Source organism: Motacilla alba, chromosome 1, assembly GCF_015832195.1.
Source record: "Motacilla alba alba isolate MOTALB_02 chromosome 1, Motacilla_alba_V1.0_pri, whole genome shotgun sequence".
Lineage (NCBI taxonomy): Eukaryota > Metazoa > Chordata > Aves > Passeriformes > Motacillidae > Motacilla > Motacilla alba.
The window spans coordinates 739,449-756,243 of record NC_052016.1 but is presented as its reverse complement, the minus strand read 5'-3'; the positions used below and the strand labels follow the sequence as shown (position 1 = coordinate 756,243).

At 52.1% G+C, this 16,795-nt stretch overlaps 1 protein-coding gene across 5 annotated transcripts in view; it reads left to right on the top strand.

Annotated features, from left to right (window-relative positions):
• The first annotated feature begins 494 nt into the window (after positions 1-494).
• The window catches only part of SON (SON DNA and RNA binding protein), a 37,850-nt gene continuing 21,549 nt past the window's right edge, over positions 495-16,795 (top strand). The window contains exons 1-4 of one of the 5 annotated variants that reach the window (XM_038126718.1): positions 1,083-1,424; positions 2,064-2,227; positions 7,217-8,674; positions 8,759-16,552. In XM_038126718.1, coding sequence (XP_037982646.1) covers positions 1,336-1,424; positions 2,064-2,227; positions 7,217-8,674; positions 8,759-16,552 — 9,505 coding nt within the window. In that variant the 5' untranslated portion in view covers positions 1,083-1,335. Of the gene's footprint in view, positions 728-1,082; positions 1,425-2,063; positions 2,228-7,216; positions 16,553-16,795 lie in introns of those variants that run through there. The other 4 variants (XM_038126708.1, XM_038126699.1, XM_038126731.1 and 1 more) reach the window with 4 other exon arrangements.

The following is a 16,795-nucleotide window of genomic DNA, read 5'->3' as shown; positions in this document are numbered from 1 at the left end:
GACCCCAGCAGTAATTAAAACAGTTTTACTTGGGTTTTCATAGAATCCCAGGATGGCTTGGGTTTGAAGGGACCTTAAAAACCATTTAGTAATTACCATGATTAAGGATGCCACTCACCAGGTCAGGTTTGGAGGTATTTTAAATTTATTTCAGGTCAACGAACTCCCCTAAGTTACTACTACAGAAACTGTGTGTGGGGAGAGTCTTCCAGCCGTAGGACTATTCGGTTTTACAGCCTATTCGAACGGCCATATAATTAAAATTTGATTTGATTAAGGCATCATGGGCAGCACTGAAGGGGTCCCCAGGGTGGCTGTACTCTGGACAAACTCATTTCTGTGCGTTCCATCACCGCCAGAAAAGCTCCCACTTTCCCAGGCGGGCAAAAGGCGCACTTTATTTATCCACCTCCCTTCGGTTTCCCCCCTTTGTTCCTTTAATTTTCGCGGCCCCGCTGCCAGCCCCCGGAGCACATGTGCGTGTCACTGCCGGGCGGAGGGGGAGGGAGGGAGCGCGGGCGGGCGCCTCTCGCATGGAGCCGGGGCTGAGGGCCCCGCGGTGATGCAGCAGCAGCCGCAGCACCGCCCGCGTGCGGGCAGAGCCCCCTGAGAGCCGCCGCCCGCCCGGAGCACACGCGGGGCTCGGCCCCGCTCCATGGGCACCGATGGAATCGCTCCCGATCGCAGCCGCCGGCGCCGCGCCTCAGCCCGCCATGGCCTCGGCCGGGTAAGCGGCGGCCGCCGCGGGGACTCCAGCGGCGCCGGGGAAGGGCGTGCGGGAGCGCGGGGGGGACGGGGCCGGCGGTCGTGGCGGCCGCGGCGCCTTTTCCAGCCTTCCGCGGGGCCGCGGGGGCTCGGACGCGGCGTACGGGGCGCGAGAGGGGCCGCGAGCGGCGGCGGCGGCGGGGCGGTGTGTCTGCGTGGGGAAGGGGTCTGCGCGAGGCGGCGGCGTGGGCGCGGAGCGCCGGGGATTGGTTTAATGCTTTCACTGGGGGACGGGGACACGCTCGGGGCGGCTTTGCCGGTGGCGGCGGCGGCGGGCGCGGAGCGCGGGGGGGGCGGCGGGAGCGCCACAACATGGCGGCGGCGGCTGAGGGGACACGAGACCTTCCTCCCCCCCCCGCCGGAACCCGCCGCTGCTCTATGGCCCGTGCGCCGCGCTAGAGCGGCCGTTCGCAGCCGCACGCCGCCTCGGCCAATGGCGACGGGGCTTGCGGCGAACGCAGCCAATCGCGACGGGCGCTTACCGCGGGGACGTCAGCGCGCGCCCGGGGCCGCGGTGCACTGTGGGACGCTGGAGGCCTCGCGTCGGGGCAGGAAGGAAGGGGGGGTGTCATGGCGACGAATATCGAGCAGATCCTTCGGTCCTTTGTGGTCAGCAAATTCCGGGAGATCCAGGAGGAGCAGCAGCAGCAGCACGGCGGGTAACGGGGCGGTGGGGAGCAGCGGGGAAGGGCGCGGGGCGGAGAGAGACGGGCCGCGGCCTGAGGGTCGTGTCGGCGGCAACATGGCGGGGCCGGGGGGGTCGCGGCCGTGCGGGCGCCCTGAGGGAGACACGGCCCGGGGGCCGAGAGAAGACGGTGGAGGGACGCCCCCACCCGCTCTCTGCCCGGTTTCGGTGCTGTCCTCCCGTCGCGGCAGGCCCTTTTATGGTTTGTCTGATTTACGGCTAAATTTGCCGAGTTTATCTCGTAAAAGAAGGAAAACCTTGGAAAGATCAAGGGAAAAGTGGAAGAGAGCGCGTTGCGTGTATTTATTTTGTCGAGGAAACCCCTGCAAGGCCGTACGGGGACGGGAGATGTGGCACATTCCAGAATGTGTTTTTTTTTCCCTTGCGTCTCAACCTCAGCAGTCACGGAGGGTCCGGGCTGAATAAAAGAGTTATTCCAAAGGCAGACTTCTCCCTAAGAGCACGCCTTTTTCAGCAGGCTGGAACACTGCTCTGAAGAGCTGGATATGATAAATGCGTTGTGAACGGCAAAACATGTCCAAAAAAGAAAAAACCAAAAGCTTAAAATCGCTTGTATTAAATTGAATATTATTTTTATTATTTTTTTGGTTAGTGCAACGGTGGAAGGCCAGCCCAATGGTGACACGGTCCCAGCTGAGCAGGCCGGGCCTTCCGAAGCCTCTGGAGCTGCTGGGAGTTGTCAGAGTGATCAGATAGTGCAGAAAATAGAGGAAGTGCTCTCCGGAGCCCTCGGGACAGAGCTGCAGTGCAACCCAGGTAATAAAACTCCCTCTGGCAAACCTGTTCTTGGTAAGAAGGTTGTGAGCGTGCCTAAAATGGAATCAGATTTATAGAGATGAAAATGTGCTTCCTGGAGCTGCTCCTCTGGCAAGCTGTGAGTTAAGTGTGGTTAAGTATTTCCTTTACTGTGATTTTACATCCAGAGGTGGCCAGAGAAATACATCATTTAAAAATCGAGCTGGTTGTATGTAAGCATTGGTATGGGAAGGAGTTGGAGTTTTTTCTTCCCAGGACTGAAACAGATGAATATTTTCCATATGTATGCATGTATGTGTCCATAAATTCTGAATTATTTTATATATATATCTACTCCAGGGGCACCGAACAGTTCTTAGTACCAAAGCTGATGCCGATGGAAGCAGTTTGTGCTTTGGGTTGGATTTCAGGATTATTTTGAAAGAACATTTATTACACAACAGATCTGTGATGAACTGTTCAGCCAAAAGATGATTTGCTGTTTTAAAGTGTAGGTACTTACATTGCAGTCTTGCAAAGGGATTTTGATGTGGCAGTCTCAGATCTTGAATAAATTACTCAATTTTTTAAGGCTAAAAAGTCACATCTGAGTGTCCCCTCTTGTGAGACTGGTCCTTGCTGTAAAGTGTCTGACTGTGGAGTGTGGGTGAGGTGATGAAAGCTGTAATGACTGCATTTGTCATTGTTGGGAGTTCAAACACAGGTGACTGCGGTGTGCTGGGTGAGTACAGTCCAGAGGCAGCACAGAAAAAGTGTTCATTTCAGAGATTCTGCTTGCAGGAGTTTGAGATCACTCCGGGGCTTTTTGCTCAGTGGTCTGTGTGCCTTGAACATTTTCAAGCTTTTATTTTATGCTGTAGGAGCAGCACTTGAGGCTGACATGGGGAGGTTTGGGTCAGTTCTTGGTTGGTTGGTGGTTTTTGTTGGTTTTGTTTGTGATGTGATTTTTATTTTTATTTGTTTATTTTTTTGTTCTGTTCTTGTGTGGAGGACTGAGGCAAGGTCACGTGGTAAAAAGGAAGTGAGAGATGTTATCTTGAAAGTTAATAAACTTACCTGTGGCTAATGTTCCCACTGTCCATCTCTGAAAAGGAGTTGGACAAGAGGTGTTATCTGATTATCTGAATCTAATGAATTATCTTTGGAGAAAAGTTCATTTTATAGAATCCCAGAATGTCCTGAGCTGGGAGACACCCCCAGGGATCCCCCAGTGCCACCCCTGCCCTGCCCAGAGCCCAGCAAGCCCAGCCTGGGCACCCCTGGCAGCGCTGGCCAAAGGCTCCTGGAGCTCTGGCAGCCTCGGGGCCGTGCCCATTGCCTGGGCAGCCTGGGCAGTGCCAGCAGCCTCTGGGGAAGAGCCTTGCCCTGCTCTGCAGCCTGCCCTGCCCTGGCCCAGCCCCAGGCGCTCCCCAGTGCTGTCCCTGTCGCAGAGCAGAGCTCGGAGCTGTCCCTGCGCTGCCCCTCGGGAGGAGCTGCAGCCCCGGGCAGCTCTGACCTCAGGCTGCTGCAGGCTCAGGGGCCCCTCCAGGCCCTCCCCCACCATTTTCCTGTCCCTCCTGGCTGCCAGGGCGCTGCTGACTCAGCTCCAGCTGGCCACGGACCAGGACCCCCAAGGGCCCTTCCCACATCTGCTCTCCATCCACACAGCCAGGTTTGCCCAGTCCAGCGCTTCCCCTGTTAAACTCCACGTGCTTGGGCATTGCCAATCTCTCTGATTTGTTGAGGTCTCTCTGCAGGGCTTCTGTGCCTCAGGACGGTCAACAGCTCCTCCCTGTTTAGTGTCCTCAGCAGACTAATTATCCCTTTGAGTCCTGTGTCCAGGTTGTTAGTGGAGATGCTGAAGAGAACTGGGCTGAGAATGGAGCACTGCAGAACCCCACTAGTTACTGGTGTCAGCCCCATGTCACCCCAGTCACTGTCACCCTTGGTGCCCAGCCTGTGGCCAGTTGCTCACCCACTGAGTAACGCAGCTCTCCAGCTGTGGGCTGTTAATTTTGTCCCTAAATTTGACTCTCCTTCACTGTTCTCTCTCATTGCATTCACAGCAATATTGGTGCAAAAACTATTTCTAAGTTGCTTACCCATAAATACGTACCTGCTGTACTTGCTGTGGAATCCCAAGTCACATTCATTTAACAGTATTGCAATTACCAGATGCTTTTGCAAGATTTTGGATACTGGAAAATAGTGAGCTTTGGGATCACAGACTCGAATTGGAGGGTCTGTGTTCCTGCCCTGACCTGTATAAATAGAATCATTGAAAGGAACTCTCAAGCAGACTCAAGTATACAGCTCATATTTCACAGCAATCCCAGCAAGTTGGCTTTAACGAAGTGCCTTTCTCCTGAAAATGTGGCACTAGGGCTCCAGAAGGGCAAGAACCTAACAAAGGTTAAATCCAGAGGGAAGAGAGGTACAGAATTAAAAGGTGATGATGGAAACCCCAGGCTCCCTCTTTCCCTTCCCCATCAGTGATTTGCTTGTCCCCACAGGCATCTGAATTTTTTTACTTTCCTGTTGGAAGCAATGTTCTCAGAGGAACATGCAGCTTTGCAGCTGCAGTTGTGCCTGTCCCAGTAGCTCTTCCAGCCTGCAGTGACCTCAAGTGGGTTTGGGATTGGGGATGTAGATGCTCTTTTCCCAAACTTGTTAGACCCTAGTGAGTAACTTGGTCAGTAAATACACAGGGAATTTCTAACACAGCAGTGACACTGGACTCGCTCAGGGGTTAAAAGGGGAGAGGGTCTGGTCAGGTCATGCAGCATAAATCCCCACTTTGGTAATTTCTTTGGGAAATGGGAATTCTTGTTTATCTTCCATGTGCATTATTGGGGGTTTGAAAGCACATCTCCAGCCTGCTGTTAGAATGTACTGCCCCACTGAGTGTGGGTGCAGGGACATCCACCCCCGGTGCCCCTCAGGTGATTCCCCAGCTGCAGAGCTGCCCCAGCCCTGGGAGGAGCTGGAGCTGCTGCAGAGAGCCCAGAGGAGGCTCCAGGATGAGCAGAGGGCTGGAGCAGCTCTGCTGGCAGCAAAGGCTGGCACAGCTGGCATTGTTCACCTGCACAGGAGAAGCTTTGGGCTGAGCTCAGGGTGGCCTTGCAGGAGCCCCAGGAAACCTGGAGAGAGACAATTTCCAGGGGAGGCAGGGACAGGACAGAGGGGAGTCATAAAATGGTTTGGGTTGGAAGAGGACCTTGTAGATTCTCTCATTCCAAACCCCCTGACAAGAGCAGGGACACCTTCCACTATCCTGGGTTATTCCAAACCCCATCAAGCCTGGCCTTGAACACCTCCAGGGATGGGACAGCTTCCCTGGGTAATCTGTGCCAGGGCCTCACCTCCCTCACAGAGGAGACTTTTTTCCTGAGATCTAATTTAACCCTATTCTCCCTCATTCTGAACCCACTGTCCCTTGGCCTGTCACTCCAGGCTCTTGCCAGAAGTCTTCCACCACCTTTACTATACTTCCAGGCACTGGAGGGTCATGGTTTGGTCACCTGAAGTTCTTCCTGTGCAGGTGAACAATGCCAGCTGTGCCAGCCTTTGCTGCCAGCAGAGCTGCTCCAGCCCTCTGCTCATCCTGGAGCCTCCTCTGGGCTCTCTGCAGCAGCTCCAGCTCCTCCCAGGGCTGGGCCCAGGGCTGGGGCAGCTCTGCAGCTGGGGAATCACCTGAGGGGCTCAGGGGCACAATCCCAATCCCTCTCCTGATCCCAGCTGGGGGCTCTGGGCTGGGGCAGCTCCAGCTCTCCCAGGGCTGCTCCCTCTGCTCACCCCAGCCTGGATTGATGCCAGGGGTTGCCCTGACCCAAGCACATTCTCTGGCCTTGTTAAACCTCAGCAGATTCCTGTGGGGCACTTCTTGAGTTTGTCCAGATCCCTCTGGATGGCCACATCTTTAGAGGTGTCACCTGCACACGCAGCTTCATGTCACCTGCAAACCTGCTGAGGGTGCCCTTGATCCTTCTGTCATTAATGAAGCTATTAAGTAACACTGATTCATTAATGAAGCTATTAAGTAACACTGGTCTCAGTATGGACTCCTGAGGGACACCACTGGTCACTGATGTCCATCATCTGAACTTTTGACCACTGTGCCCTGGATGTGACCATCCAAACAACTGCTAATGCACCTGACAGTGCACCTGTCAAATTCTTCACTCCAGTTTGGAGAGAAGAATGTTGTCGGGGCACTGGTCACATACTTTGCACAAGTCCAGATAAATGCCATCTGCAGCTCTTCCCTTACCCACTGGTGTAGCCAGTCCACCACAGAAGGTCAGGCAGGATTTTCCCTTTGTGAAGCCATGCTGGTTGTTGCAAGTCACGTCCCGGTCCTCCATGTGCCTTAGCTGACCTTCTAGGAGGATCTGTTCCATGATCTTCCCAGCTCAGAGGTGAGGCTGACAGGGTGGTAATTCCCAGAATCATCCTCTCTTCCCTTCTTCAAGGGAATGGCTTTTCACTGCCATACAGCAGGGTTAGATCATGCATTAGGGGAATATTCTTCCCTATGAGAGTGGGCAGGCCCTGGCACAGGGTGCCCAGAGCAGCTGGGGCTGCCCCTGGATCCCTGGCAGTGCCCAGGGCCAGGCTGGACACTGGGGCTGGAGCAGCCTGGCACAGGGGAAGGTGTCCCTGCCATGGCAGGGGTGGCACTGGCTGGGCTGTGAGGTCCCTCCCAAACCAATCTATGACTATGATACTACTTGGAAAGAGCTGTGTTCCCTCTGGACCCCTGTCCTGACTAACAAGATTTGGGTAATTTTTGGAAAGAAGTGTTGTTTTATTACTTAAAGTAACTCTGAGAGGAAGGAAAGAAAGCTGGAAAGGGAGTGTGTGCTGTTTGTGTGTGGTAGTTTAGTGAATTTGGCATGGTTTGCAAGTTTAATTGTTTTGTATCTCTGTCCATGTACTTCACAACTACTCTGAAATAACTTTTATATGCAGTCTTACAAATGTTTACAAGGTAAATGTCATTTTTTCTAGATGTAGACAAAAATACTGTGAAAAATAGTACTCAGTCTACAAAAAGGAGCTCTACCGGTGAAGATGAAATTCCTAGGAAAAAAGCAAAGAAAAACAAGAAGCACAAAAGCAAGAAGAAGAAGAAAAAGAAGAAGAAAAGGAAGAAAGAGAAGAAGCATAAAAAGCAACCAAAGGAATCCAAGTTGAGTGCACGTCCCGGAGAGCCTGCAGGCGTGCAGCCGGCCCCTCACTTGGTGCCAGAGCAGTCCAGCTCCCAACTGAATGTACAGCATGGAGTGTTTGCAGATGCAAACCTGGCTGGCCACGTGCAGCCACAACTGTGCTCCAAACCACCTGAGGGGCTTGATAATCAAGCTTTAGGACTTGTTTCTCATTCAGTGACTGATTCTCAGCAATCTGCAGAAAATCTTGGAAGTGGGGAGGGGACTTTGTGTGCAGCAAATCCTCCATTTAATTTAGAAAGCATCCAGTCTAATATCCCAGAAAATACTAGTATAGCTCAAACTAGAATTTGCACTAGCGAAGAACAAATTCAGCAGTCCCATGAAAATATTTATCCTGTAGCTATTAATGCCAGTGTTGTTGGTACTGGAAATAATACTTGGTCCAGCATCCCATCTGGAATTGACAGTAAATCGGAGATTCAGAAAGATTCTGTAGAAGCACTGGGAGGTACAGAAGTCACTCTGAAATCTCAAGGCATTGGGGAAATAAAAGCTTCGGCCGCAGCTCTGGAGCCTGAGACCATGGAGGTGTTGACTTACTCAGAAGCATCTCATCAGTCCGTGTCTCAGAGGGCAGCACAGGGCTTGGAAACAGCTTCAGAATCCATGTCCTTGGCAAGTGGTGTGACAACAACCCCTGCATCTGCAAATTGGGCACATCCGAGTGCTGTGACAGTAACTCACATGGCTGTGGCTGGGCAGGAAGTAAAAATTCCAGAAACAACTGAAAAATCTCTGCACATGGGAAGTGTGAGAAGTGTGGAGGGACCTTCAGAACTGCGGGGTGCGAGCATAACTTCGGAGCCATCCCTGCAGCCCTCAGTTGTATCTGGGTGTTTGAACATGACACAGGGCAGCCCTCTGGAGGCTTCCAGTGTTGTGAAAGCAAGTGTACCTTTGCAACATCCTTTGACAATATCTGCAGCCACCCCTGTGACCCACGTGGAAATAAGTGCCAAAACACCTCCAGAACCAGGAGCTGTTACAAAAGTGAAGGATGCAGAACCAGCTATGGGAAGTGTGAAAGCTTTAGAAACAACCATGGTACCTGTGGGTGTTGTAGCAAAAGATGTCAGAGCAGCTCACGAAAGTCTGCAAGGCAGAAGTGTGGAAGGTACCACTGGTTCTGCAACAGCACCGGGTGCATCAGGAATGTTTCTACAACATGGAGTCTTGACAGATACAAGGAGTGTGGACAGAATGCAGGGATCTGCACTTCCATCAGGATTGACAGGTATGAACGTGGTTGCAGAGGTAAAAGAATTAGGAGCAACTTCAGAACCTGCAGCGGTTTTACAGACCTTTGTTCCCCAAACAGCTCCAGAAGTCCAGATGGCAGAGGGCTTTAGAAGTCCACGAGCAAAGGATTCAGAAGGTACTTCATTGCTGAGAGAATCAAGACCTGAGAGTGAATCACATGTGAGAGGTTTGGCACCTTCCCTGTCTTTGCAGAAGGAAAACACACAAGGTCCGGGAGGAGTCCTGAGACCAGTGGCTGTGGTGGAAGCAAAAACTTTTACAACAGCTTCAGTGTCCTTACAAGCAGAAGGTGTGAAAGCTTCAGAAGAAGCTGTGCATTGTGGGACTGTTGCAAGTCCAGGACTTCCTGCCTTAGAAAGGACTCCTGAACCTGTGGTTGCACGTGAAAGCGTGGAACCAGTTAGAGAGGCTGAGGCATCAGCAGGGGTGATGCCATGGCAAGCTGCAGCAGAAAGAGAACCTCTCCATGCAAGCCAGACAGAGAGTTCCATCATCGCACAGTCGCAGATCATGACACACACGAGACCCTCACAAACTGAGGTGCTGAGGAAGAGAAAGGATTCGGAACACGTTCCAGAAGCAGAGGCAAGGAGCAGAGAAGCAGTCCTAGAAACTGTGCAAACTTCAGAAATCAGTTCAAAATCTGTTCAAGATCAAATAGTAGGTCATTCTGCAGCAGTACTGGAGTCTTTGCCCAGAGTGGAAGAACACAGTATGGCATCAGGAGTACTGACAGAATTGGCAGATATGCAAACTCAGGGATCTGCTGTAGAGCATGAAATTGCAGGAAGGAGGACCAGCACCCAAGGAAATGAGCTCTCAGAAGTGGAGAAAGCAAAATATTTGGAGCCAGCATCAGAAGCTGGAGGAATGAGGTGGTTAGAGACCACAAAGGAGTCTGCAACAGTAGAGGTGAAAGGTTCTGAAACATGTGAAGAGCCTGAGGTACCCATGGGTGATGCTTCAGCAGCTGTTCCAGAATACTTGCATGCTGAAAAGCAACAAGATCTTCAAGTAGGTCTAGAAGCAAAACCTGCTGCAGAATGGAAGAGTTCAGAAGAGGCTCCAGAAACCTTGGGTGCTTCTGAAATAAAATCTTGTGAAGCAGTTCCAAAACCAGGGGATATGAAAGGCCTGGAAACCACACTGGAACATGAAGTGACAGCCGAGGTACAATATGTAGAAGGAGTACAGAGTCAACAGGCGGAGGATATGGTGATTGAGAAGGAAGATGCAGAGCAGACTCAAGCATCTGAGCCTTTAGTAGCAGAAACAGTTTTTAGTTCTTCACATGCAGCAGAAGAAAAAGTTTCAGCAGGGACTCCTGTAGCAGAAACACAAGATTTGGAAACAGCTCCTCGGACTGATGCAGAGCTGAAAGATGCAGAAGCAACTGTAGGGTTGGAGGCAGAGACAAAAGATTTGGAAGCAGCTCCAGTACCTGAGACTGATGCAGAAGCAGGTACAGATCTTATAGAGGAAGGCCAGTTGGAAGACACTCCAGAGGCTGAGGATGTCAAAGAAGCAACTCCTGAAGAAGACTCAGAGAAAAGAGACTCGGAAACATCCGATGTGCAGCCTGATGTGGCAGCACGAATGAAAGAGACTCTCATGAGGCTTGAGAATGTTATTGAAAAAAGTAGTCATAGAACCAGTGAGAAAAAACATGATTCAAAGAAACAGAAAAGGAGCCGTTCCAAGTCTCAGTCCAGGTCTAGGAAGCGGAAGAAAAAGTCAAGGTCACGTTCCACTTCCAGGCGTTTGACCTCTAAAAGAGCACGTTCTAGGAGCAGAAACTATTCCGTTTCCAGAAAAAAGCATTCCAAATCTAGGTCCCGATCTGTGGAGAAGAGAGAGAGAAGACTGTCTTCCCGGCGGTCCAGGCGCAGACATTCTAGGTCATCTGACCGTTACAGGTCTAAATCCAGATCAGCAGAAAAGAGGTTGTCCAGACGGAGACGTTCCAGGTCGTCTGACCACTACAGGTCTAAATCCAGGTCAGTGGAGAAGCGCCTGTCCTCCCGAAGGTCCAGACGCAGACGCTCAAGATCGTCTGACCGCTACAGATCCAAGTCCAGGTCAGCGGAGAAGCGATTGTCCTCCCGAAGATCCGGGCGCAGACGTTCCAGGTCTTCCGACCGCTACAGGTCGAAGTCACGGTCAGCGGAGAAGCGATTGTCCTCCCGGAGGTCTGGGCGCAGACGTTCCAGGTCTTCTGACCGCTACAGATCCAAGTCCAGGTCAGCGGAGAAGCGACTGTCCTCTCGAAGGTCCGGGAGGAGACGTTCCAGGTCGTCTGACCGCTACAGATCCAAGTCCAGGTCAGCGGAGAAGCGGCTGTCCTCCCGAAGGTCCGGGCGCAGACGTTCCAGGTCGTCTGACCGCTACAGATCCAAGTCCAGGTCAGCAGAAAAGAGGTTGTCCTCCTGGCGATCCCGCCGCAGACATTCCAGGTCCTCTGACCGTTCAAAATCTAGATCCAGGTCTTCAGAAAAGGGAGGAGGCAAAGACTATTCCTGGAGGTTCAGGCATCGGTCTGGTTCCTCTGATCGTTCAAAATCCAGGTCAAGATCTGTTGAGAAAAGAGGTCGGAAGGCGTCTGTACGGAGGTCCAAACGTCAGCGCTCAAAGTCCTCGGATCGCTACAAGTCTCGGTCCAGGTCAGTAGAAAAAAGGGATCGAAAGCAATCATCGCGGAAGTCAAAACGTCAGCGCTCCAAGTCCTCCGACCGTTACAAGTCTAGATCCAAATCAGTGGAAAAAAAGAAGGAATCCTCACGAAAATCCAAGCGTCGACGCTCAAAATCTTCTGAACGTTACAAGTCTAGGTCTAGGTCTGTCGAAAAAAAGCGCAAGGAGTCTTCAAAAAAATCCAAACGGAAACGTTCCAAGTCCTCTGACAGTGTTAAGTCAAGGTCCAAATCTGTAGAAAAAAAAGATAAGTTATCCTCAGCAAAGTCCAGTAGCAAGCATGTGGAGTCTTCTGAACTTGAGGAGTCAGCCAAAGGTCTTGACAAAGATGTTCCTCAGTCTGCTGTTGGAAGTGAAGGTAAATCCTCTAATGGTCCCACATCAGTAGCTTTGTCTGATGAAGGAGTAAACGGCCCAGTGCTGCCACCATCGTTTGGAAGTGGATTATCCAAAACTTCAGAGAGCCTTGAGGAAAGATCCTCATCTGTTGAAAAAACAGCAGATCTGCAGCATTCTGCCACATCTGAATTTGATACCTCCAAAACCCCAGATGACCAGGAATTGAGATCCACATCTGTGGAAAAAACACAGGATTCAGAGCTGTCTATGACACCTGAAAATGGATCAACTGAAAAAGCAGCAGCCCAGGAGTCTTCATTGCTACCTGAACTTCCATACTCCACATCCCAGTCAAGATCCTCATCTGTTGAAAAAAGGGGAGGACTAGAAACTTCTTCAGTAGGAGAATTTCATGTCTCTGCATCCCGTGAACATGAGTCCAGAACTGCACCTCTCAGAGAAGTAGAAGGTCCAGAGCTTCCTCCAGGACTTAAAAGAGACATGCAAATTCAGTCATCATCTCTGCCATCCGAAGGTGGGCTCTCCAATTTGTCTGATGGTCACGAATCACGGAATATCCCTGGTGAACACACAGAGCTCTCACAGGTTCTGCAAGTACCTGAACGTGAGTCTTCCCAGCTGGCTGACAGCCCTGGAGCAGTGGAACCTCAGAGGCCTTTCCTGCCACCTGAAATGATCCGCCCTGTGATCCCTGATGGCTGTGAGTCAGGCCAGATGCAGGAGCCTTCCCTGGCTTCTGACGGTGGACACTTTGTGTCTCCTGATGGACCTGGATCAGGATCCAGCTTCGCTGCACCAGTAGAGGAGCATCCATTGTCTGTCTTCAAGTCACCACATGGAAATGAACAAAGATTTTTATCTGTTGAAAAAGTCAAGACTCCAGATGTTTCCCTGACGTCTGTGTGTGGTTCTGTTGAGGTGTCTGCCAACGTCATTTCAGTGTCTTCTTTTGAAGTTCATGAGTCCAGATCATCTGTTGACAAAGCTTTGGACGGTCCAACGCTTCCACAAGTGCTTGAGGTCGACTGCTCCAGATCTCCGGAAATGCACGAATCGAGATACCTAACTGGAAAAATAGATGGTGCAGGATCTTTGGTGATGTCTAAAAGCGGGATTCCCATATGCCACGATGGCCACAAAGCAAAGTACAACTCCTTTGAGCAAACGGAGAGTGCAGAACTGTCAGTGGCATCTGAGCTCCGGTGTTCCATCTTACCTGAGGGCTATAAATTGACATCTGCTGCAGTTGAAAAAGTGGAGATCCAGAAGCCTTCTCTCTCACTGGAAAGTGGCTTCTCCGTGTCTGCTGATGGTTGTGAATCACTGGGCACGCCTGAAAAACTCCAGCCTCCAGTGAGTGCCGTGCCGTCGGAAGGTGAGGTTCTGCTGTTGCCCGACAGTCACGAGCTGAGACCCGTCCCTGCAGAGAAAGCAGAAATGCTGAATTCATCTGAGCTGAAACAGCTGGCATCCCCTGATGGCTACAACCTGAGATCTGCCTACAGTGAGGAAGTACACGTGCAGGAGCCCATTCTGATACGGGAAAGCAGGTGTTCTGTTGCCTCTGATGGTCACGAGTTGGCATCCACCACTTCTGAAAGAGCTGAGGAGCCTTCTCAAGTGTCTGAAAATGAGTACACAATAGGGCTTGATGGCCCGGAGTTGACATCAACCCCTGCTGAAAAAACGGAGCTGAGGAGGCTTTATCAGATGCCTGAAGAAAGATGTCTGGAGTCCATCGACAGCCGGGACCTGCAGTCACCCTCTGCTGAAGAGACACAGGTACAACAGCCTGCTCTGGTGTCTGAAAATGAGCATGCAGTGTCCTGGGTGGGCCAGGAGTTGAGGTCCAGCTCTCCTGGGAAGGCAGAGATGCAGGAGGAGGCTGTGGTTCCGGACAGTGCCGTGTCTTCTGAAGATCACAGGCTGCCCTCTTTCTTAGCTGGAAAACCAGAAGTGCCGGAGCGTTCTCTGCTGCCTGAAAGTGAATATGGTGAGTCTCCTGAGGGCCTGGAGGTGACGGCCAGCCCTGCTGAGAAGGAGGTGCAGGAACCTTCTCTGACACCTGGCAGTGAATGTTCCATCTTCCATCAAGGCCAAATACTGCAGTCTGGCCTCACTGAAAGCACAGCAGTGCAGGAGCCAGTGCTGGTCCCAGACAACCAATATGCTGCATCTGCCAAGGGGCAGGAGCTGCTCTGTGCTTACGCTGAAAAACCAGAGGTGCAGGAGTGTTCTTTACGGTCTGAAAACGAGTACGAGGCATCCCCCAAAAGGCATCATTTGAGATCCAGTCTTGTTGAAAAAGAAGTGGAGGAACATTATGAAGCATCTGAAAGTGAAAGTTCAATATCCACTGATAGCCACGAGTTGCAGCCTGCTGTTGCTAGAAAAACAGAGGGGCAGGAGTTGTCCTTGTCTGAAGGTGAATGTCCCATGACTCCTGAAGGTCAGGAGCTGCAGTCCAGCCCCGCTGAAAGAGTTCTAGCCAAGGAACATTCTGTGACATCTGAACATGCTCAGTCACCTGAGGAGTACGAGTCAAGATTGGTGCGTGCTGAGGAAACAGAGGGTGTGGGTTCTGCTTTGACAGCCGAACGTGACCATCTCTTTTTCGAGAGCCAGGAGGTGAGTTTCGCCTCTCTTCAGAAAGCAGATGTGCAGGACCATTCTCCAACACCTGAAAATGAACATGGACCATCTCCTGACGGGCAGGAGTTGAGATTCACTACTGTTGAAAAAGTAGATGGTCTTCAGTCTTTGAACGATAGAGCCTCCATGTCCCCTGATGGCAGCGACTTGAATTCCATCCCTGTTGAAAAAATGGATCATGCAATGCCTTCTGCAATGCCTGAAGGGCGCTCAGTGTCTCCTGATAACTGCAGTGTGGGCCCTGGAGAAGAACCGGGGGATCTGGAGCCCTCTTTGAGATCTGAGCGTCGATACTCCACATCCTCCTATCAGGAAGGTCACGAGCCAAGGTCTCCCCTGGAGGAAGAGGGTCTGGAGTCCTCTGTGACTTCTGAACATAGACAATCCCTGTCCCCTGAGGGCCATGACCAGAAGTCTATTGCAGATGAAGAAATGGATGATCTGGAGAGGCGTTCCACTTCCCCTGATGAGCATGAGTCAAGATCTAGCGTTGGTGAAGAAGCAGAGGATCTGGAGCAGCCTTTGAGAACAGAACGTAGGTGCTCTGAGTCCTCTGATGAGCATGAGTCAAGGTCAACCACTGGAGAAGAAGCAGAGGATGCAGAGACCTCCGTAGCAGCTGAAAGAAGAGATTCCATATCCTCTGATGACCGTGAGTCAAGGTCTGCTGCTGGGGAGGATGTAGAAGATGGGGAGCCCTCCTTGACAGCTGAGCGTAGACACTCCACATCTTCTGATGACCGTGAGTCGAGGTCTTCAGCTGATGAAGAAGCAGAGGATGTGACAGCTGAACATCGCTCTGTGTCTCCTGACGGACGTGAGTCAAGGTCAACCGTTGGTGAGGAAGCAGAGGACCAGGAGCTCTCTTTGACAGCTGAGCGTAGACACTCCACGTCTTCAGATGAACAGGAGTCGAGGTCTACTGCTGGTGAAGATGCAGAGGATGTGGAACCTTCCTCGGCAGCTGAACAAAGAGATTCCACCTCATCAGACGAGCAAGAGTCAAGGTCTACTGCCGGTGAAGAAGCTGAGGATGTGGAACCTCTGACAGCTGAGCACAGACGTTCCGCATCCCCTGATGGGGCTGAATCGAGGTCTACCACTGCGGAAGAAGAAGGAGAGGATGCAGAGCCCTCCCTGACAGCTGAACAAAGAGAGTCCTCATCGTCAGATGAGCATGAGTCAGAGTCTTCCAGTGGTGAAGAGGAGGGAGAGGATGCAGAACCCTCTTTGGCAGATGAGGAAAAGCAGGATTCCATGCCTCTTGAGCAGTCAGAGGAACAAGACTCTTCCTTTGTCCCTGAAAGCAGACGTTCTGAGTCTTCCGAGCGTGAAAAATCCAGATCCAAATCTGTTGATAAAGCATCCGACAAAGAGTCTCCACAGAGATCTGTAAGCAGACACTCAAAGTCTCCTGCTCGCCAAAAGAGTCGATCCACATCTGTGGAGAAAACAGCCGACAAAGAGTCCGTGCGGAGGTACAGACGGAGACGCTCCAGGTCCACGGCTCGCCAGAGGAGCCAGTCAACATCTGTGGAGAAAACAGCGGACAAGGAGTCCTCCCGCAGGTCCAGGCGGAGACGCTCCAGGTCCGCTGCTCGCCAGAGGAGCCAGTCCAAGTCTGTGGAGAAAGCAGCAGACAAAGAGTCGTCACGCAGGTCCAGAAGCCGGCGCTCCAGGTCCTCCCAGCGCAGGTCCAAGAGATACGACACAGACTCGCGCTCCAGACGGAATCGCTCCAGGTCAGCCACGCGGAGAAGAGCGTCCAGATCTCGGTCCAGCTCCTTGTCGCGCTCCAGGCACAGAAGGAGAAGCAGGTCGAGGTCGGCGTCACGAAGGCGGCGTTCCTTGTCCAGAGACAGGCGCAAGAGGTCTCAGCGAAACAGATCGAGGTCCACAGACAGGAGAAGGAGGAGATCCGACTCCAGAGACCGTAGGATATCGCTCCGATTGCGGAGCAGGAGTCGGACCCCTCTGCGCCAGAGGCGGTCGCGGTCCAGGGGGAGGAGACGGAGCTCCAGCAGGTCCCCGATCCGGCTGCGGCGCTCGCGCTCCTCGGGGAGAAGGCGCTACAGCAGATCCCCCGACCGGCGCCGGTCCCGGTCCTCGGAGTTCTCCAGCAGGTCACCCAAACGTCTTACAGACCTGGGTAAGTGCTTTGTTTTCACTGGTTCCGTGGTGAGGTGGTGCTGGGTGGATTTGCACGGTCTGATTTTAGCTCTGGAGCATTCATTCACAAGGGGTTTCTTAGAAGTCACTCTGTGCATTAATCTCAGGCAGTGACTTCCAGGAGGAAGGTTTATGTTGGAGAGGAGTCAATGCTGAGCCTCTTTAGAGCCGGTTTTACCATGGATCTAGAGCTTTTGTGCAAAAGTAGCATGTTGCAGCCTCA